The sequence below is a fragment of the Theropithecus gelada genome, chromosome 19, assembly GCF_003255815.1.
Source record: "Theropithecus gelada isolate Dixy chromosome 19, Tgel_1.0, whole genome shotgun sequence".
In the NCBI taxonomy this organism is placed as follows: Eukaryota; Metazoa; Chordata; class Mammalia; order Primates; family Cercopithecidae; genus Theropithecus; species Theropithecus gelada.
The window spans coordinates 11,213,002-11,233,987 of NC_037687.1; the positions used below are offsets into that span (position 1 = coordinate 11,213,002).

General features: G+C 56.0%; 2 protein-coding genes and 1 non-coding gene across 12 annotated transcripts in view; 2 read left to right on the forward strand and 1 right to left on the reverse strand.

Annotated features, from left to right (window-relative positions):
* The window catches only part of CCDC151 (coiled-coil domain containing 151), a 14,558-nt gene extending 9,083 nt beyond the window's left edge, over positions 1-5,475 (reverse strand). Inside the window, exons 1-3 of one of the 3 annotated variants that reach the window (XM_025366518.1) lie at positions 5,389-5,475; positions 906-1,027; positions 708-785 (exon numbers count right to left, since the gene is read on the reverse strand). In XM_025366518.1, coding sequence (XP_025222303.1) covers positions 708-785; positions 906-1,027; positions 5,389-5,470 — 282 coding nt within the window. In that variant the 5' untranslated portion in view covers positions 5,471-5,475. Of the gene's footprint in view, positions 1-707; positions 786-905; positions 1,028-4,465; positions 4,854-5,388 lie in introns of those variants that run through there. The other 2 variants (XM_025366517.1, XM_025366520.1) reach the window with 2 other exon arrangements.
* PRKCSH (protein kinase C substrate 80K-H) lies at positions 4,950-20,715 on the forward strand. Of its 8 annotated transcripts, XM_025366512.1 has the most exons (19): positions 4,950-5,143; positions 5,344-5,405; positions 5,740-5,895; positions 6,088-6,204; positions 7,282-7,377; positions 7,473-7,530; positions 10,741-10,858; positions 12,177-12,306; positions 15,363-15,447; positions 16,279-16,357; positions 17,103-17,189; positions 17,467-17,643; positions 17,718-17,814; positions 18,265-18,334; positions 18,583-18,672; positions 18,946-19,020; positions 19,107-19,206; positions 19,296-19,458; positions 20,392-20,715. In XM_025366512.1, the coding sequence occupies exons 3-18, from the start codon at positions 5,817-5,819 to the stop codon at positions 19,440-19,442; spliced, it is 1,605 nt and encodes a 534-aa protein (XP_025222297.1). In that variant the 5' UTR covers positions 4,950-5,143; positions 5,344-5,405; positions 5,740-5,816; the 3' UTR covers positions 19,443-19,458; positions 20,392-20,715. The 8 variants fall into 8 exon arrangements, with proteins under 8 accessions (XP_025222297.1, XP_025222298.1, XP_025222296.1 ...); XM_025366513.1 differs by having other exon boundaries at positions 4,950-5,409; XM_025366511.1 differs by having other exon boundaries at positions 4,950-5,405.
* On the forward strand, positions 8,879-8,978 carry LOC112613672. The gene has a single exon (XR_003116997.1). It is a non-coding gene; the product is annotated as a small nucleolar RNA U13 (small nucleolar RNA).
* Positions 20,716-20,986: the final 271 nt, after the last annotated feature.

A 20,986-nucleotide genomic window follows, 5' to 3' on the forward strand; every position in this document is an offset into this window, starting at 1 on the left:
TTTTTTTTTTTTTTTTTTTTTTTGAGACGGAGTCTTGTGTCTGTCGCCCAGGCTGGAGCACAGTGGCACAACCTCAGCTCACTGCCGCCTCTGCCCCCGGGGTTCAAGTGACTTTTTAAATTTTTTATTTTTTTAAAATTTTTATTTATTTACTTATTTTTTGAGATGGAGTTTTGCTCTTGTTGCCCAGACTGGAGTGTAATGGCGCGATCTCAGCTCACTGCAACCTCCGCCTCCCGGGTTCAAGCGATTCTCCTGCCTCAGCCCCCCAAGTAGCTGGGATTACAAGCATGAGCCACCATGCCCAGCTAAGTTTTGTATTTTTAGTAGAGACGGGGTTTCTCCATGTTGGTTAGGTTGGTCTTGAACTCCTGACTTCAGGTGATCTGCCTGCCTTGGCCTCCCAAAGTGCTGTGATTACAGACGTGAGCCACCGCGCCTGGCTGTGATTTTTTTTTTTTAAAACCTGTTTTCCCTATTAGGATATGAGCGGCTTTTAGAAGTGGAGACTTGGTCTGCTTTTTCACTGCATTTACTACCATGCCAGGATGCCAGATACAAGGACAGTTAGTAATAAATATTTACTTGAATGAGCATACGAATGGCAGCTACTGTGCAGGAAGGATTGGAGAGGGTGAGCCTGGAGTTCATAGGTGAGGGGACCCAGGCTGGAAATGAAGGAGGAGGTGGGGTGAGGGTGGGCAAACCTGGCCTGTCCTGTTCTTCAGATATGGCTTCTCCCACTTCCATTCGTGAATCACTGCCTGGACAACTTTCTCATCTCCCTGCAAGGAGGGAAGTCCAGTCACCTTTCAGCATGCCTCTTCCCCCTGAGGCCAGGTGCTACCTCCTTGCTCCCCCCATCCCCGCCACAGGAACCCTCCACCCACCCCTGCGCCCCTTACCTTGAGCAGGTCCAGCAGCTTTAGTTCCAGTGCCTTAGTCTCCTCGCGGAGCTGACTGATGGTCTCCTGGTTCTTCTTGATGTTCCACTGAGAGCTCTCAAAAAAAGCCTTCCGGTCACCCTCTGTCAGGCAGGTGAAGTGGACAGACACACAGTTACTGGGTGGGTGGGTGGGTGGGTGCAATATCCCAGAGGCAAGACCTTTTTTGCAATCATCAACTTTTTTTTTTGAGACGGAGTTTTGCTCTTGTTGCCCAGGCTGGAGTGCAATGGTGCAATCTCGGCTCACCACAGCCTCTGCCTCCCGGGTTCAAGAGATTCTCCTGCCTCAGCCTCCCAAGTAGCGGGGATTACAGGCATGCGTCACCACACCTGGCTAATTTTGTATTTTTAGTAGAGACGGGGTTTCACCATGTTGGTCAGGCTGGTCTCGAACTCCCGACCTCAGGTGATCTGCCCGCCTCAGCCTCCCAAAGTGCTGTGATCACAGGCGTGAGCCACTGCGCCCGGCCTCATCAACTTAATATTGTAAGAATGCCAACATGGTAAAACCCCGTCTCTACTAGAAATACAAAAATTAGCCAGGTGTGAGGCTGGGCACAATGGCTCTTTCCTGTAATCCCAGCACTTTGGGAGGTAGAGGTGGGCGGATCACCTGAGGTCATCCGCCTGAGTTCAAGACCAGCCTGGCCAACATGGTGAAACCCCGCCTCTACAAAAATTAGCTAGGCATGATGGCAGGTGACTGTAATCCCAGCTACAGGAGGCTGAGGCACGAGAATCACTTGACCTCCGGAGGTGGAGGCTGCAGTGAGCCGAGATCCTGCCACTGCACTCCAGCCTGGGCAACAGAACAAGACTCCATCTCAAAACAAACAAACAAACAAACAAACAGACAAAACCCCTGTCCTGGGTATACTCAGATAATTGGTTCCAGGATCCGAGTATACCAAAATCCTTCCATACTCAAGTCCTGCAGTCAGCCCTGTGGAAACTGCAGATACAAACGGTTGTCCCTCTGTATACTCAAGTTTTGCATCCCATGACTGTCATATTTTCTTTTCTTTTCTTTTTTGGGACCGGGTCTTGCTCTGTCACCCAGGCTGAAGTGCAGTGGTGCTATCATTGCTCACTGAAGCCTCAACCTCCTGGGCTCAAGCAGTCCTCCTGCCTCAGCCTCCCAAGTAGCTAGGGCTAGAGGCATGTGCTACCACATCCGGCTACTTTATTTTTTGTAGAGTCAAGGGTCTATGTTGCCCAGGCTGGTCTCGAACTCCTGGCCTCTAGCAATCCTTCTGCCTCAGCCTCCCAAAGTTCTAGGATTACAGGCATGAACCACCACACCCGGCCTGCCCATCTCAATTTTTTTAAACTTGAAAGGATGAATGATATACGTGAACACATGGTGTTCAAGGATCAACTGTACTTCACTTTGAGCATTTATTATGTTTTGGATGTTGGACTAAGAGGTTTCCAAATGCCATATATCATGTGCCAATAGGTATCCATATGCATAGGCATATCATACGCCTTGCACAGATGAGAAGACAGAGGCTTGGGCTGATTAAATTGCTTAAGGTCACAAGCAACCATGCAAGATTACCCTTTTTTTTTTGTTTTTTTTTTTGAGATGGAGTCTCGCTCTGTCGCCCAGGCTGGAGTGCAGTGGTGCGATCTCAGCTCACTACAGGCTCCGCCTCCCGGGTTCACACCATTCTCCTGCCTCAGCCTCCTCAGCAGCTGGGACTACAGGCGCACGCCACCACGCCCAGCTAATTTTTGTATTTTTAGTAGAGATGGGGTTTCACTGTGTTAGCCAGGATGGTCTCGATCTCCTGACCTCATGATCCGCCCGCCTCGGCCTCCCAAAGTGCTGGGATTACAGGCGTGAACCACCTCGCCCAGCCATGATTACCTCTTAATAATATCAACAAAAACAATAATAATGGCTTATACACAAGGATTCTGCAACCTCAGGATGACCAACTGGGCCGAATAATTATTTGCTGTGGGGAGCTCTCCTGTGTTTTGTAGCATGTTGGGCAGCACCTTCACCTCTGCCCGCTAGATGCCAGTGGAAGACACATACCCACAACAGACACGCCCGCCACCACGCCTGGCTAATTTTTCGTATTTTTAGTAGAGACGGCGTTTCACCGTGTTGGCCATGCTGGTCTCAATGTCTTAGGACATTGCCAAATGGCCACTGCGGGGCAAACTAACCCTTTTCTAACAAGAACCATTGGTTTACACCTTATGGTACTTTGCTATGTGCCAGGCACTGTTCTAAGTACTTTACACATTTCAGGTACCTATGTTGTACCGTTACTAACCCCATTTCACACATGGAGAAACTGAGAACAATTAGGTTACTCTTAGTCCCCCAAGGCTGACAACTATTATGCAGAGTCAGGATTCCAACCCAGAAAATCTGGCTCTAAAATCTATGCTCAGGCCAGGTGCGGTGGCCCATGCCTATAACCCCAGCACTTTGGGAAGCTGAGGAGGAAGAACTGCTCAAACCCAGGAGTTCGAGACCAGCCTGGGCAGCATAGTGAGACCCCCATCTCTACAAAAAGTAAGAAAATTGGCCAAGCACAGTGACATACGCCTGTAGTCCCAGCTACTCAGGAGGCTGAGGTGGAAGGATGGCTTGAGTCCAGCTATTATCGAACCACTGCACTCCAGCCTGAACAGCATAGCAAGAACCTGTCAGAAAGAAAGAAGGCTGGGCGTAGTGGCTCACACATGTAATCCCAGCACTTTGGGAGGCCAAGGCTGGTGGATCACTTGAGATCAGGAGTTTGAGACCAGCCTGGCCAACATGATGAAATCCTGTCTCCACTAAAAATATAAAAATTAGGTGTGGTGGCATGCACCTGTAGTCCCAGCTAGTCAGGAGGCTGAGGCAGGAGAATTACTTGAACCTGGGAGGCAGAGATTGCAGTGAGCCGAGATCATGCCACTGCTCTCCAGCCTAGGCAACAGAGCAAGACCCTGTCTAAAAAAAAAAAAGAAAAAAAAAAAAGGCCGGGTGCAGTGGCTCACACCTGTAATCCCAGCCAGCACTTTGGGAAGCTGAGGTGGGCGGATCACAAGGTCAAGAGATTGAGACCACCCTGGCCAATATGGTGAAACCCCTCTGTACTAAAAACACAAAAATTAGCTGGGCGTGGTGGCGCGTGCTTGTAGTCCCAGTTACTCCGGAGGCTGAGGCAGGAGAATTGCTTGAACCTGGGAGGCGGAGGTTGCAGTGAGACCAGATCGTTCCACTGCACTCCTGCCTGGCAACAGAGTGAGATTTCTGCCAAAAAAAAGAGAGAGAGAGAGAGAGAGAAAATAAATTACAGGAAAGTATGAAGTACAGTTCACTTGGTTCTGAACTCATGAGAAGTTTTAAGAGAGAGAGGATGAAAAATATGAATCAAGTATGAGTTTTTGCCCAGAAACTCTTCACCTAGACTCATGCTGGAGAAATACCTTTGTCACACCATGCCTGGTCAGAAGATTGGATGGGCACTGTTGACCCCTGACCCTCTGTACCCTCTGGAGCCATCTTACCTAACAGTTGTATCTTTTTATGTAACTCAGCCACCTGAGCGTGCACAGAGGGCTTCCCGGCATCTCTGTGGAAGGATCCTCCCTTGGTACGGCCGGGGGGCCAGGCCTGGGCTGCTCCCTTGCCTCGGAGGTGGCTGGGTTTGCCCGAAGCCTCCCTGCCCTTGACCTTGGAAGAGGGCGTCGAAACCTGGTCCTGAGGAGGCAGGGCGTTGGCGGAGGCCGCCCTGCACAGGGGAGATGTCATGATGGGGTTGGGGCCGAAGGCCCCTAGGGGTTAGGGGGACAACTAGGAGTCAGTCGCTCCTGTCAGGGATCCGTCAGCTCGGATTCCTAGGGCTCTGAAAAAATGCACTTTCCGACCGCTAGGTGGTTGCTCTCCGCATCTCTCGGTTGCTAGGTAACCGCCTCCCGTCTCCCTCCAGTGTTTCCATGGAGACCACCCGCGTTCCGTGGCTGACAGTGCGTTCTCATTGGCTGAGGCTGCATAGAGGGGCGGTCCCAACAGAGGGGCGGGGCAGAGCCGCGCTACAAGAGAGACGATCTGGGCACTTTGGGGTCACGTGCTCATTCCGTTTCCTTACCCCCGCCGCCCGCAACCTTATCCCGCCCCTGGGGGTTCGTGGGCATTTTTCAGGAACTTTCTTTCCGGCTTGAGAAGCCGCCACTCCCAAGATGGAGGTACGTTGCGCCGCCATTAAGAGCTAGCCCTGAGAACCATCCTCTCTAAGGCTTCACAGTCCTGCCCAAGATGGCCGTCTCGGCTTTGGCACCGCCCCTACTCCTGACTCTCCCAACATGGCTACCCTGACTCCCCGTTCCCAGTGCGGGACGTAGGACCGGAAGTGACGGGTCCAGACAGTTCCGCTTTCTTTCTGCAGCAGGAACCGTGGCTGCCGGACAAGAGGGGCGCGGTGGATACTGACCTTTGCTCCGGCCCCGTGTAGGTGTGAACGAGCGGGTGGGAGGGCACCTCAGTTTCCTGCAGGGGGCAACCGGAGGGTGCATGTGTGGGCGTGGACCGCGGAAACTGTTAATCCCTTTGGCCTGTTGGCGGGAATTGGGTCACAATTGGGCACAGGGAGCGGAGGTTTTGAGATCTTGAGATCCTCGCCATTGATTTGAGCAAAGTGAGACTGGCCAGGATTGGGGAGATCGCTGCCCCTCGCCCCCATATCGGAAACAAAGTGAGGCCTCATTGCCTGGAAGCGATGGAGGAATCCAATTGGCTGGAAGTAGCCCTCTCCCACTGACCGGGATCCCCTTTCTTCCTGCAGCGTGAAGACACAGCGCGTCTTCCCGCTGTCGGCTTCCTCCCACAGAACCCGTTTCGGGCCTCAGAGCCTCTGGCGAGATGCTGCTGCCGCTCCTTCTGCTGCTACCCATGTGCTGGGCCGTGGAGGTCAAGAGGCCCCGGGGCGTCTCACTCACCAGTGAGTCCTCCTGTTCACCCTCCCGCCAGGCTGGAGGTGGGAGGGGCCAACATTGGGCCTTGGGGATAGGCATTTACGACCTTTTGCCTCAGTTTCCCGGTAGTGCGCCGCTGGTGGGGGTGGGAGGACAGAGGTGGTATTTGGTGGAGAAGGCGCTTTCCTGCCCTGGGCTGAGCTTCCTGCACCCCACAGATCATCACTTCTATGATGAGTCCAAGCCTTTCACCTGCCTGGACGGTTCGGCCACCATCCCATTCGATCAGGTCAACGATGACTATTGCGACTGCAAAGATGGCTCTGACGAGCCAGGTGAGCCTTTTCTCTGTTCATCCATCAGATATTTATTGAACGCTGCTCAGTGCCAGGCCCTGTCTGTGTGACCAAGATACTCCCTATGCTGACTCCCCCGTGAGTGGGCAGAAACAAGCCCAGCAGTCAGTGGTCAGTGGTCAGTGGTCAGTGGTCAGTGGTCAGTCTTATGGCCCCGGGCAGCTGGAGGAGCCCAGAGTCCTCCTACTCCCAAGCCTAGGGGTCAGAAAAGGCTCCTCCAAGGAGGTGAGGTTTCGGTTAAATCCCGAGGGTGCTGCAGATGGAGGGGCCAACATGGGCAAACCCCTGGAAGTGGGAGACAGGGTGGGGCCAAGAGCAATCCAGCAGGAGACAGGTGAAGGGAAACCCTGGCTTTTTGTTTTTCTGTTTTTTGAAGAGACAGGGTCCTGCTGTGTTGCCGAGGCTGGAGTACAGTGGCATGATTGTAGCTCACTGCAGCCTGGAACTCTTGGGCTCGAGTCATCCTCCTGCCTTGGCCTCCCAAAGTGCTGGGGTTACAGGTGCAAGCCACCGTGCCTGGATGAGGCCGTTTTGTTTTGAATTTTCTTTGAGATGGAGTTTCACTCTTATTGCCCAGGCTGGAGTGCAGTGGCACGATCTTGGTTCACTGCAACCTCCGCCTCCCGGCTTCAAGCGATTCTCCTGCCTCAGCCTCCTGAGTAGCTGGGATTACAGGCGCACGCCACCACGCCCAGCTAATTTTTCGTATTTTTAGTAGAGACGGGGTTTCACCATGTTGGCCAGGCTGGTCTCAAACTCATCACCTCAGGTGATCCACCCGTCTCGGCCTCCCAGAGTGCTGAGATTACAGGCGTGAGCCACAGCGCCAGGCAGAGACCCTATTTTGAAGGACCTCAGTGAGAAGAGGCAGGAGGCAGCGCTGGAAAGCTTTGTTTCAAGCCTGGGGTGTGCCGGGTACAACTCTTCCCTTCCTTTGGTCCTTATCTTTCTTGTGCTCTCTGTGTGCAGGGTGGGTCGGGGGCTCTTGTCTGTGGATGGATGGGACACGTCTGGCCCTCACCTGACTGAAAACCTTCCCTCCCTTCTTCCTCACAGGCACGGCTGCCTGTCCTAACGGCAGCTTCCACTGCACCAACACTGGCTATAAGCCCCTGTATATCCCCTCCAACCGGGTCAACGATGGTGTTTGTGGTAAGTGAGGATGCACCAGGATTCTGGAAAGGTGGTAGAGGGAGGGAGGGTGGAGGCACTGCCAGGTCTGATCTCGGCTTCTGCCTCTGCCACAGACTGCTGCGATGGAACAGACGAGTACAACAGCGGCATCGTCTGTGAGAACACCTGCAAGTATGTGGGTGACAGTACCCCTCCCATCACCCCACTCCACGACTTTGCCTGGCTCCACTCAGTGAATCAGGCCCGCTCTCTCTCTGCTTTTCTGTGTCAGGTGCTCTGTCTGTGCCAGGTGCCTTGTAAATCCTAATGCCCACCTTTCCCTCTAGTCTGGAAGCAGGTAGGATTGTTTCCCAATTCAACAGATGGGGGAACTCCAGTTTAGAAAGGGAAATGCGGTGGCTCAAGCCTGTAATCCCAGCACTTTGGAAGGCCGAGACGGGTGGATCACGAGGTCAGGAGATCGAGACCATCCTGGCTAACATGGTGAAACCCCGTCTCTACTAAAAACACAAAAAATTAGCCGGGCGAGGTGGCGGGCGCCTGTAGTCCCAGCTACTAGGGAGGCTGAGGCAGGAGAATGGCGTAAACCCGGGAGGCGGAGCTTGCAGTGAGCCTACATCCGGCCACTGCACTCCAGCCTGGGCGACAGAGCGAGACTCCGTCTCAAAAAAAAAAAAAAAAAAAAAAAAGTAAGGAAAATGACTTCCCCAGGGTCACATAGGAGAGAGCAGAGCTGGCACTTGGACTCTAAACTTTCCATTGTCACAATCTGCAGCAGGCCCTGAAAACCTACACACCCACAGGCAGATAAAGTATACAACAGAAGGAGGCCAGGTGCCGTGGCTCACGCCTGTAATCCCAGCACTTTGGGAGGCTGAGGCGGGCAGTTCACGAGGTCAGGAGATCCAAACCACGGTGAAACGCCGTCTCTACTAAAAATACAAAAAAATTAGCTGGGTGTGGTGGCAGGTGCCTGTAGTCCCAGCTACTTGGGGGTGCTGAGGCAGGAGAATGGCATGAACCTGGGAGGCGGAGCTTGCAGTGAGCCGAGATCGCACCACTGCACTCCAGCCTGGGCGGCAGAGTGAGACTCTGTCTCACACACACACACAAAAAAGTATACAACAGAAGGAGACTGAGTATGAGACAATAAGGAGGGATGGGGATTGTGGCATCTAGAGGAACAGCTGTTCTCAATTGCTGCCAACTGATCCTTTTATAGTTCATAAGCAGGATGATTTATTTTTATTTATTTATTTATTTTTGAGACGGGGTCTCACTCTGTCGCCCAGGCCGGAGTGCAATGGCGTGATGTCAGCTCACTGCAAACTCTGCCCTCTGGGTTCAAGCAATTCTCACGCCTCAGCCTCCCAAGTAGCTGGGAATACAGGTGTGCCCCACCGTGCCCGGCTAACTTTTGTATTTTTAGTAGAGATGGGGTTTCACCATGTTGGCCAGGCTGGCCTCGAACGCCTGACCTCAGGTGATCTGCCCACCTCAGCCTCCCGCTGAGGTGCTAAGCCACCGCGCTTGGCCACAATGATTAGTTTTTTATGCACGTGTGAGAGATGTGCCTCCCTTAAACCTTGTTGTGACCTTGGCACGTTACCTGTCTGACATGAAAAAATAAAAATAAGGCCCGGCTCATGGTGGCTCATGCTTTTATAATCCCAGCGTTTTGGGAGGCCGAGAGAGGAAGATTGCTTGAGCCCAGGAGTTTGAGACCAGCCTGGGCAAAAGAGCGAGACCCTATCTCTGTAAGAAGTAAAAAAAAAATTAAAAGTATAAATAAAAATTGGAAATTATAATTTAAAAAATTACTGGTTGGGCATGTGGCTCACACCTGTAATCCCAGCACTTTGGGAGGCTGAGGCGAGAGGATCACCTGAGCCCAGGAGTTTGAGACCAGACTGGGCAACACAGTGAGACCCATCTCGCTGAAAAAAAATTTTTTTTTGAGACAGAGTCTAACTCTGTTGCCCAGGCTGGATGGAGTGCAGTAGTGCCATCTCGGCTCACTACAGCCTCTGCCTCCCGGGTTCAAGCGATTCCTCTGCCTCAGCCTCCTGAGTAGCTGGGACTACAGGCACCCATCACCACACCTGGCTAATTTTTGTATTTTTAGTAGAGACAGTGTTTCATCATATTGGCCAGGCTGGTCTTGAACTCCTGACCTCGTGATCCACCCGCCTTGGCCTCCCAAAGTGCTGGGATTACAGGTGTGAACCACCGCGCCAGGCTGAAATTTTATTTTATTTTATTTTATTTTTTTGAGACGGAGTCTTGCTCTGTCGCCCAGGCTGGAGTGCAGTGGCCAGATCTCGGCTCACTGCAAGCTCCGCCTCCCGGGTTCATGCCATTCTCCTGCCTCAGCCTCCCGAGTAGCTGGGACTACAGGCACCCGCTACCACGCCCGGCTAATTTTTTTGTATTTTTTAGTAGAGACGGGGTTTCACCGGGTTATCCAGGATGGTCTCGATCTCCTGACCTCGTGATCCACCCGTCTCGGCCTCCCAAAGTGCTGGGATTACAGGCTTGAGCCACCGTGCCCAGCCTCCACATCTGTTAAGTAGAAGGTGGATTGAACACAACCAACAGACTTTGTTGTTTTTTTTTGAGACGGATTCTCGCTCTGTTGCCCAGGCTGGAATGCAGTGGTGTGATGTCCACTCACTGCAAGCTCTGCCTCCCGGATTCATGCCATTCTCCTGCCTCAGCCTCCTGAGTAGCTGGGACCACAGGTGTCCCCCACTGTGCCTGGCTAATTTTTTGTGTGTCTGTATTTTTAGTGGAGACGGGGTTTCACCGTGTTAGCCAGGATAGTCTCGATCTCCTGACCTCGTGATCCGCCCGCCTCGGCCTCCCAAAGTGCGGGGATTACAGGCGTGAGCCACCATGCCCGGCCAACCAACACACTTAATAACCAGATTGTCTTTTTGTCTGGGAGTCGTGATTTCTGTTGTTTCTGTCTTCTGTGGTTTTTTTGTTTGTTTGTTTTAATTATATGTAAAGACAGGGTCTTTATATGTTGTCCAGGCTGGTTGCGAACTCCTGGGCTCAAGTGATCCTCCTGCCTTGGCCTCTCAAAGTGCTGGGATTACAGGCATGAACCACCGCACCCAGCCGGTCTCCTGTCTCTTGAGAGTTGATATCCCCACCTCCCGGCACTCCCTAGTGCCTTCCCTGACCCCAGGGGCCTACAGAACCCACTGTCCCTCTTTCAGGGACAGGAATGAAGGATGCTGATGTTGAGAGAACCTGGGAGACTGGGAGGAGGGTGTGCTCTCATCTTTCCCAGCATGTCTTGGTGGGGGCCGCAGCTGGATTGAGCTATTTGGGAAGAGGCAGACCTGGTGGTGCCTGTGTGTCCCCCCACCGCAGAGAGAAGGGCCGTAAGGAGAGGGAGTCCCTTCAGCAGATGGCCGAGGTCACCCGCGAGGGGTTCCGCCTGAAGAAGATCCTTATTGAGGACTGGAAGAAGGCGCGGGAGGAGAAGCAGGTAAGAAGCCCGCGGGGGGCCGGGCGCGGTGGCTCAAGCCTGTAATCCCAGCACTTTGGGAGGCCGAGACGGGTGGATCACGAGGTCAGGAGATCGAGACGATCCTGGCTAACACGGTGAAACCCCGTCTCTACTGAAAAAAAATACAAAAAACTAGCCGGGCGAGGTGGCGGGCGCCTGTAGTCCCAGCTACTCGGGAGGCTGAGGCGGGAGAATGGCGTGAACCCTGGAGGCGGAGCTTGCAGTGAGCTGAGATCCGGCCACTGCACTCCAGCCTGGGTGACAGAGCGAGACTCCGTCTCAAAAAAAAAAAAAAAAAAAAAAAAAAGAAGCCCGCGGTGGCTGCCGCAGGGTGATCTGGGCCTCGAGGCCTCCTAGCATGGGCCTGCAAGGCTGGGGAGTGGTTTGCCCCGACCGCTGTTCTGGGGCAAGTGACTGCCGTTCTGAGCTTTGCTTTCTCAGTTGTGTGCTAGGCGTTTAGTCACTGGCTAAGTATAATAGTTCCTAAATGGAAGGCTGTCGGCTTTATCAGGGCCTTGGACATCAGACTAAAGCAGGCTAGAAGGGCCTGGCTGCCTTCTGGAGACGGGAGGGTTGCTCCTCTGTATCCCGGATCTGTGGCGCCATTTCCTGTAAGATGGGCTGATGTTAACAAGATAATGTCAGCCAGTAGCAGCCGGATTAATTCCATAGGGTTCTTTGGGGTCCCTAGGCATGTATCTCTCCCTGCCTTGCCTGTGTACTGGACAGGAGGCTGGAAACCGACCTGGATCTGCCTCAAGGGATTCATTGCTAGCGGGAGGGACAGACAGCCAGGGCTGCTGGACAAAGGGAAATGTGGGGTAGAGACTTCTTGCCCACTTCCTCTCCCTCTCTGTCATGGGGGCAGGAGGCAAGGAAGGCTTCTTGGAGGAGGAGGCCTCTATCTCAGATGAAATCTGTTGGGTAATTTGGAGTTAGCCAGGTAGAGTGTTCCAGGCTGAAGGAACAGCATGTTTGAAGAACCGGAGGCAGAAAAGCGTTTGGGGAGGGTCTGCCTGTTGTCAGGGCGACTGGGTTCTAGTAAGATAGGGATGGGGCAAATGGGGCTGGAGAATCAGCCAGGGGCCCGATGACCTGGGGCTTTGCGGGCTACATTGAGGCATTTGGGCTTCTCTCCAGAGGGCTGTAGGGAAGCCCAGCTTGGGAGAGAGACCCATCTTGATGTGTATTTTGCGACATCCTCCTGCTGCCCTATGGAGTAGAGGCGGGGAGGTAGTAGTCAGTGAGGAGGAGGCAGAACCGAGGAGAGCCGGTCTCTTGCCTTCTGCCCACCCAGAAAAAGCTCATTGAGCTCCAGGCTGGGAAGAAGTCTCTGGAGGACCAGGTGGAGATGCTGCGGACAGTGAAGGAAGAAGCCGAGAAGCCAGAGAAAGAGGCCAAAGAGCAGCACCAGAGGCTGTGGGAAGGTACGGCATAAAGTGGCCAGAGGACTCACCTTCAGTTCCTGGGTGGGAGGCGTCTGGGCCTGGGAGCCTCTCGCTCATTATCTGCTGTCAGTTTCAGCAGATTTTTGATCCTGGTGCCCATTGCCTTGTGTGCCTTGAGGTTCGCTTGGATTGTGGCATATGTCAGGAGCCTCCTTTTAAAAAATTGTTTAAGGCCTTTTTTTTTTTTTCAAGCAGGGTCTCCTTCTGCCACCCAGGCTGGAATACAGTGGCGTGATCTCAGCTCACTGCAACCTCTGCATCCCAGGTTCAAGCAATTCTTGTGCCTCAGCCTCCTGAGTAGCTGGAATTACAGGCATCTGCCACCACATTTAGCTAATTGTTTTGTATTTTTACTAGAGACGGGGCTTCACAATGTTGGCCAGGCTGGTCCCGAATTCCTTACCTCAAGTGATCTACCTGTCTCGGCCTCCCAAAGTGTTGGGATTACAGGCGTGAGCCACCACGCCTGGCCGCCTACATCCTTTTAACATCAACGTAGATTTTGTTATTTGACTTTAGCAAGACTTAATTTAATCCAGTGACCATTTTTCCTATCAAGTGTTTGGTATTTGTCTTCACTAATTGTAAGAGCTTTTTCTTGGCCAGGCGCCGTGGCTCACGCCTGTAATCCCAGCACTTTGGGAGGCCGAGGCGTGCGGATCACGAGATCAGGAGATTGAGACCATCCTGGCTAACACAGTGAAACCCTGTCTCTACTAAAAGAAATACAAAAAAATTAGCCAGGCGTGGTAGTGGGCACCTGTAGTCCCAGTTACTCGGGAGGCTGAGGCAGGAGAATGGCGTGAACCTGGGAGGCAGAGCTTGCAGTGAGCCTAGATCGTGCCACTGCACTCCAGTCTGGGCAACAGAGCGAGACTCCGTCTCAAGAAAAAAAAGAAAAAAAATACAGCCAGGTGCAGGGGCTCATGCCTATAATCCCAGCACTTTGGGAGGCTGAGGCAGGCGGATCACGAGGTCAGGAGATTGAGACCATCCTGACCAACATGGTGGAACCCATCTCTACTAAAAATACAAAAATTAGCTGGACATGGTGGTGCGTGCCTGTAATCCCAGCTACTTGGGAGGCTGAGGCCGGAGAATCCCTTGAACCAGGAAGTTGGAGGTTTCAGTGAGCTGAGATTACGCCCCTGTATTCCAGCCTGGCAACAGAGTGAGACTCAGTCTCAAAACAAACAAACAAACCAAAAATTAGCTGGGCGTGGTGGTGTGTGCCTGTGGTCCCAGCTACTCGGGAAGCTGTGGCAGGAGAAGCGCTGGAACCCGGGAGACAGAGGTTGCAGTGAGCTGAGATCTCGCCCCTGCACTCCAGCCTGGGTGACAGAGCAAGACTTCATCTAAAATAATAATAATAAAAGAGCTTTATCTATCTGGGGTTTGCCCTTTTGTCTACAACTGAAAATTTTTTTTAATTTATTTATTTTTGAGATGGAGTCTCGCTCTGTTGCCTAGGCTGGAGTGCCAATGGCATGATCTGTGCTCACTGCAACCTCCATCTCCTGGATTCAAGTGATTCTCCTGCCTAGGCTTCCTGAGTAGCTGGGATTACAGGCACCTGCCACCACAGTATTTTTAGTAGAGATGGGGTTTCACTATGTTGGCCAGGCTGGTCTCGAACTCCTGACCTCAGGTGGCCTGCTTTAACCTCCCAAAGTGTTGGGATTACAGGCATGAGCCACGACGCCCAGCTCTGTCTGCAACTGAAGATAGGATTTCCCTTCTTTATTTGTTTTTGGTGCTAGGGCCTGGTGTTTTTTTGGCAAGGCCGCATTGCACGTAGAGCGGGAGTTCACTGGCTCTGTCTGCCCCTGAACCTTTGCCGTGCTGCGAGCTTCCTTTCACGTGGGTGTGGGCAAGCTCAGGCCTGATTTTCCTCAGGACGTGTTCTTAGCGTGCAGCTGTGGAATCATAGGGAAGCGCCGTGTTTTGACCCAGATTCCCAAAGGGTGGCGGGGCTGAGCCAGGGCTCCGAGGGCAGATGGCCTGGTTTGGGCCCCAGGCTACACCTCTCCCTGGCTGGGTGATGATGGGCAGGTCCCTTCACCCATGGAAAGGTCAGGGACCCCTGAGGCCCTCATCTGTGAGACTCAGAACAGTGTCAGCCGGGTCTGCTGGGACATGTGGCATCTCCTGGGGTGACCCAGGACTCTCTAGAGGAAATACCCACTGTTTTTATTCTGTTCGTAGAGAACCAAGCTGGAGCTTGGTATACAGTGGGAAGTGAATCCTGGTATACAGTAGGCAGTTAATCATCGGAGCCTCTGTTGTGGCTGTTTCCCCCTCTGCTTAGGTTAGAAGAGTAACGACAGATAAAGGAGGGACTTTTGGGACAGAGGCTCAGTCCCCTTCTGTCCGGCTGGCCACTCTTCCTGGGACTGGCCCTGGGGATCCCCAAGATGCCCCCAGGACCAGTCTCCCTCCCTGTATCCTCCCTGTATCCTCCCCATCTCCCAGCGTCCTTGGCCATGAAGTCTCATTCCTGCCAGCCCTGCCCCTGACATGCCTCTGCCAGGTCCTAAACCTAAAGTCTCAGTGGCCGCCTTCCTCTCCCCAACCCCATCTCCCACCTCTGACCGTCTGCGCACCATATCCGCGTCTCCCCAGAATCTTCCTCTGCTCCGTGCTGCTTCCTCGGCCCGCAGCCTGGGCCATCCCTTGTTGTCACCTGGCTTCCGCCCTCGCCCCCACCTCTGTCCCAACAGTGGCCTGACAGGGCCGCCCTCTGCCACCTGGCTTCCCACCTCCTTGCTCCAGCCCCACGGGTGGCCCTCCCGCCCCTGCACTCCCCACCCTGCCCCAGTCTCCCCCAACACAACCAGGCTTCAGCCAGTCACCTTGCTCCTCGTCTGTCCTCCCCCGGTAAGGGCAGGGACCTTTGTCTCCTCCACAGTCGTGTCCCCAGGGTCCAGCATGGGGCCAGGCACCTAGTAGGCGCTTAGTGGCAAATGACCCTGTGGGGTGTGGGGTCGGTGGGAGCCAGTGGGTGGGCAGGGGTGACAGAGGTGGCTTCTTTACAGAGCAGCTGGCTGCCACCAAGGTGCAGCGGGAGCAGGCGCTGGCGGCTGATGCCTTCCAGGAGCTGGATGACGACATGGACGGGACGTGAGTGTCCCCAAGTTGGAGCTGCGCCCCCTTCCGTGGGCCTGGGTTTCCCTTCCCGCCACCCTCGCCTCTAGAAACCAGCCAGAGCTCCCCCTGGGTTCCCCTGGCGTGGGGTCCAGGCTGATCCCAAGCCCCGCGTGACCCTGCCTCTTACTCATGGATGGCTGGGTCCAGGATGCCCTGGGCGAGGAGATAGGGGGACCACCTTCTCCCCAGGAGCTGGGCACAGACCCTCAGCCCCAGGAAGTGTGGCTAGGCGTCCAGTGATGGGAGCTGGGCACAGACCCTCAGCCTCAGGAAGTGTTTTTTGAGGATTGCTTTTCCCAGCCCCACTCTACGCTCTGGGTAGAATCCTGGCTGTGCCTCTGAACTTGCTGGGTTACCTGGTGGAGGGTGGACTTTTGGGGGCTGAGGGACACACGAGGAGCCTAGGAGATGTGGGGTGCCAAGGAGCAGGGGGCTTCAGAGGGACCAAATGGGCAGAATGGGCAAGGGTGGGGGTGGGCTTTGCTGGGTGGAGGACCAAGGTAGATGGCTTCAATGTGCCGGGTTCTGAGGGTGGAAGGAGGTGCCACCTGGGTGGGTTGAGAGAGAGGTCATCAGGGATTTGGGGGTCCAGGTATCTCCCAGTCCCACCCCTTACTTTGAGCCCCTTTGGGGTCATGGAGTCCTGGGGAAGGGGCAGGAAGGCGGGGAGGCCCCTGCACCTTGAGTTCCTGAAGCAAGTTCAGGGTAGGCCCTGGCAGGGAAGAGCAGGTGGGCCACGTGGTGCCCCCAGCTGAGAGCCATTGGGGCGTCACCCCTCCAGCTGTTTCTGCCACGCCCCCACAGGGTCTCAGTGACCGAGCTGCAGACTCATCCAGAGCTGGACACAGATGGGGACGGGGTGTTGTCGGAAGCGGAAGCTCAGGTACCTCGGCTGCCCCTTGGCTGGGGACTTCCGGAAGCATTGCCCCAGGGTGACCTCAGGGCACAGGAGGGGAACCAAGGAAAGCTCCCTGCTGGCCTGGGACGCCTCCTCTGGGTGAGCTGGGATGGATGGCAGCCACTCAGGGCTGCTTCCCACCTGGCAGGACCCGGGATGGAGCCAGGTCGGGCTGGAGCCCGTTTCCCCCGCCTGCCCGCACTCTCCCTGCTGTTTGAGCACCCAGTCCCCTTTCTCCCCTATCCCTGTCCTGCCCTATTTCCCTCCCCCCATTCCCCTCCTCCCCACCCCCATCTTCCGCAGTCTCCTTTCCTATTCCCCTCCTTCCCTGTGGCCCCTGGCTTTTTGCCTCCCTTCTCTGCCCTCCCCTGAGTTTCTCCCTGTCCCTCTGCAGCCTTGGCCTTGGCCTCTCCCTTGGAGGGCCTGGCCCTCTCTGATCCTGGGCTCTCTCTTCCTCCGTCTGTCCGTGTTGTCCGTCCATCCGTCTGTCTGCCTCTCTCTTTCTGTCTCAGTGCCCCCAACCACTCCAGCCCGCAGCCCCCTCCTCCCCTCCCACGGGCCTGTGCTGCCCCCTCCTGGCCGCAGTGCCTCAGTGGCGTGGCCCCGGCCTGGTCATAAGGGCCCAGGGCCCAGCCCTCCCGTGCCTGGCACCGCAGCGCGGGTGCCTGGGGTGGCCGGGAAAGGGGACACGTGGCGGCCTAGATCTTGACACCACCCCCAACACACACAGGCCCTCCTCAGTGGGGACACACAGACAGACGCCAGCTCCTTCTTCGACCGCGTCTGGGCTGCCATCAGGGACAAGTACCGGTCCGAGGTCAGTGGAGGGAAAGGGAGGGGACTTGGTCCTCCTCCGACACTGGCCCTACCCCGCCTCACAAAGGAGCTGCCTCCGGTTCTGGCACCCGGCCACCCTGGCCAGCTGGGCGGCCCCAGCACCCCCACCGAGGCCCCCCCACCCCAGCTGTCGGTCCTCCCTGCAGGCCCCGCAGGAGGGGCAGAGACGCCGAGGCTGCCCCTTGGGCTGTGGTGTGAGCCTGAGGGTGTGGGTGGACCCTGAGTCCACAGCACCGACCACGCTGCTCACCCGCCAGGCACTGCCCACTGACCTTCCAGCACCTTCTGCCCCTGACTTGACGGAGCCCAAGGAGGAGCAGCCACCAGTGCCCTCGCCACCCACAGAAGAGGAGGAGGAGGAGGAGGAAGAAGAGGAGGCTGAAGAAGAAGAGGAGGAGGAGGAGGATTCCGAGGTGCAGGGGGAGCAGCCCAAGGTCCGTGTTTGGGGGAGAAGGGGAGACAGAGAGGGTGGGGGAAGGGCTGCTCACTGACCCTGCCCCTTCCCCAGGAGGCCCTGCTGCCACTGGCACCCCCGCAGCCGGCCAGCCCTGCTGAGGAAGACAAGATGCCGCCGTACGACGAGCAGACGCAGGCCTTCATCGATGGTGAGGGCGGGCGGGGGCCGGGCTCCTCGGGTGAGCCCAGCGTTTCCTGCCGTGGTGGCGTAGATCAGGGGAAGATCCTGAGCTCAGCCCCTGCTCTGACTTGGCCAGCACACGCCCCAGTATCTTGGGGAGTCCAGGAAGGGAGCCTGGGGTAAGCCAGTCCCACCCTCGCCAGCCCCAAGGGGCCCTTCTGCCTCCCCGAGGGCCGCAGCTTGTTTGTGTCGCTCCTGGCGGGCCCCAGGAGCCCTGGCCCCAGTCCCTCCGGAGCCGCGAGCCTGGGCAGCAAGTCGGGGCTGTTCATAGCTGGTGAGGCCCTCAGGTCTGTCTGGGCAAAGCCCTTGGCCAAAGCAAAATCAGCTTAGAGGAGGACACAGTTGCATCCGCGGAACCCCGTTCCCCATCCTCCTGAGTGGGGGTGAGGACGTCTCTGACCTCCAGCCCCTCCCCCAGCTGCCCAGGAGGCCCGCAACAAGTTCGAGGAGGCCGAGCGGTCGCTGAAGGACATGGAGGAGTCCATCAGGTAGCGGGGGCTGAGGAGGCGGGACACCCGTCCCACAGTGCCTGCTCCCCGGCTCCCAGGGGAGCCAGTCATGGGGAATCACTGAGGCAACCGCAGGCTGGGCCTGGCCCCTGCAGGGAGGGTTCTCCGGAGGTGGCAGGGAGGACAGCCTGGGCACCACAGCTCACCCAGGCCCTCCTGTGTCTGTCATCCTGGGGCAGGCGCTGGCGTCCCCAGCTGCCCTTTCACCGCTCCGCCTCCACTTCCAGGAACCTGGAGCAAGAGATTTCTTTTGACTTTGGCCCCAACGGGGAGTTTGCCTACCTGTACAGCCAGTGCTACGAGCTCACCACCAACGAGTGCGTCCCAGGGGTGCAGGGGCCCCCACCGGCAGGCTGGGAGGCGGGTGGCCCCGGAAGCGGCACCGCCAGTTTCCTGATGGTTGGGGAACCACCTGCAGGGTGGGGCCTGAGCGCTGCCCTCCATATTGAGGGGGAGCAGAAGCAGGCTTAGGGTTGGTGATTGGAGTTGGAGGTGCCCTGTGTACGGGGACAGGAGGAGGTAGGGAGGGGCTGTGGGAGGAGGCTGGGATCCCTGTGTCCCCCCCACCCATATTCCCTGGTCCTCCCCAGGTACGTCTACCGCCTCTGCCCCTTCAAGCTTGTCTCGCAGAAACCCAAACTTGGGGGCTCTCCCACCAGCCTCGGGTGAGTGTCATGGGCTGGCCCCTTCCCTCTGCCTCCTCCTGGTGCCCGACACCGGCCCAGCCCTCAGCACCCTGTCTCTCTTGCAGCACCTGGGGCTCCTGGGCTGGCCCTGAGCACGACAGGTTCAGTGCCATGAAGTATGAGCAAGGCACGGGCTGCTGGCAGGGCCCCAACCGCTCCACCACCGTGAGTGCCTGCAGGGCGGGGAGCTGGGGCGGGGAGACCCAGGCCTGGCCCAGCCGAACCCTCCTGAGCGCCCGTCTGCCCATCCCCAGGTGCGCCTCCTATGCGGGAAAGAGACCATGGTGACCAGCACCACGGAGCCCAGTCGCTGTGAGTACCTCATGGAGCTGATGACGCCGGCCGCCTGCCTGGAGCCACCGCCTGAAGCACCCACCGAAGACGACCATGACGAGCTCTAGCTGGATGGGCGCAGAGGTGGGCGGGGAGGTGGAGTCTCAGCCTGCCCCAGCAAGGGGAGGCGGTGGGCCCTGAGGAAGTTGGACCCACATGGCCACTCTATCAACCTGTGTGCCCGTGTCCCGTGCTTTTTTTTTTTTTTTTTTTTTTGAGGTGGAGTCTCACTCTTTTGCCCTGGCTGGAGTGCAGTGACGCAATCTCAGCTCCCTGCAACCTCCACCTCCCGGGTTCGAAAAATTCTCCTGTCTCAGCCTTCTAAGTAGTTGGGACTACAGGCATGCACCACCACGCCTGGTTAATTTTTGTATTTTTAGTAGACAGGGTTTCATCATGTTAGCCAGGATGGTCTCGAACTCCTGACCTCAGATGATCCACCTGCCTCGGCCTCCCAAAATGCTGGGGTTATAGGTATGAACCACCGTGTCCGGCCATCCCCTGCTTTTTAAAAGAAGGTTTTGTTTTGTTTTGTTTTTTTACTTTTGAAAACAAATAGGCCAGGCGTGGTGGCTCACATCTCTAATCCCAGCACTTTGGGAGGCTGAGGCGGGCGGATCACTTGAGGTCAGGAGTTTGAGACCAGCCTGACCAACATGGTGAAACCCCGTCTCTACTAAAAATACCAAAAAATTCGCTGGGTGTGGTGGTAGGTGCCTGTAGTCCCAGCTGCTCGAGAAGCTGAAGCACAAGAATCACTTGAACCCGGGAGGTGGAGGTTGGAGGTGGAGCCAAGATCATGCTAGTGCACTCTTCAGCCTGGGTTACAGAGTGAGACTCTTTAAAAAAAAAAAAAAAAAAAAAAAAAAGGAGAAAATGGACAAAGTCTCCAGGCTGGTCAACTCCTGGCTTCAGGTGATCTTCCCACCTCAGCCTCCCAAGCAGTCGGGACCACAGGCAAACACCACTGTGCCCGGCTGTCCCCAGCTTTCTAATCTGGTCTTTCTCCTGCCCCAGAACCTCAAGAAGGCATGAAGCCAGCCCCTGCAGTGCCGTCCACCCGCCCCGTGTCCGGGGCTGCCTGTGGCTCTGTTGCCCTCCTCTGTGGGGGCAGGACTTTGTGGGGCTTCGTGCCCTGTTCTGGGCCCAAGCAATGCTGGTCCACATTCCCAGGCCCCAGTGGCCTCCAAAGATGGGTAAAGGAGCTTGCCCTCCCTGGGCCCCCCACCTTGGTGACTCACCCCACCACCCCTAGCCCTGTCCCTGCCACTCCTCCTGGTGGGGACCAGTGAATGACTTGACCTGTGACCTCAATACAATAAATGTGACCCCCCACCCAAACTTGCCTGTGTTTGTCTTGCTTTGCTGGGGTGTGGACCGGGGTGTGGGCAGGGGTTGAGCGCAGGGGACGCTGCTGTCTGCAGATCCTGCCCAGGCCTCCTCCCCTGCCATGTGGGGCTCAGTCCTGAAGATACCAGATGGATGAACCCTGGAACACCTCCGTCTGAGCATCCATCCGGGCCCGTGTCCCACCCTCCCTGGGTCTCATCTGTGCTCTGTGGAGGCCAAGGGTTCCCTCCTGGGACCAAAGGCCCGGCTGCAGACAGACCCA

Bases quoted from the DNA above. Each gene is read 5' to 3' on its own strand.
- PRKCSH (XM_025366509.1), top strand. From the start codon at position 5,817: ATGCTGCTGCCGCTCCTTCTGCTGCTACCCATGTGCTGGGCCGTGGAG. The intron at 12,307-15,362 runs GTACGGCATAAA...GCTTCTTTACAG, and splicing joins GCACCAGAGGCTGTGGGAAG to AGCAGCTGGCTGCCACCAAG. The intron at 19,207-19,295 runs GTGAGTGCCTGC...GCCCATCCCCAG, and splicing joins GCCCCAACCGCTCCACCACC to GTGCGCCTCCTATGCGGGAA.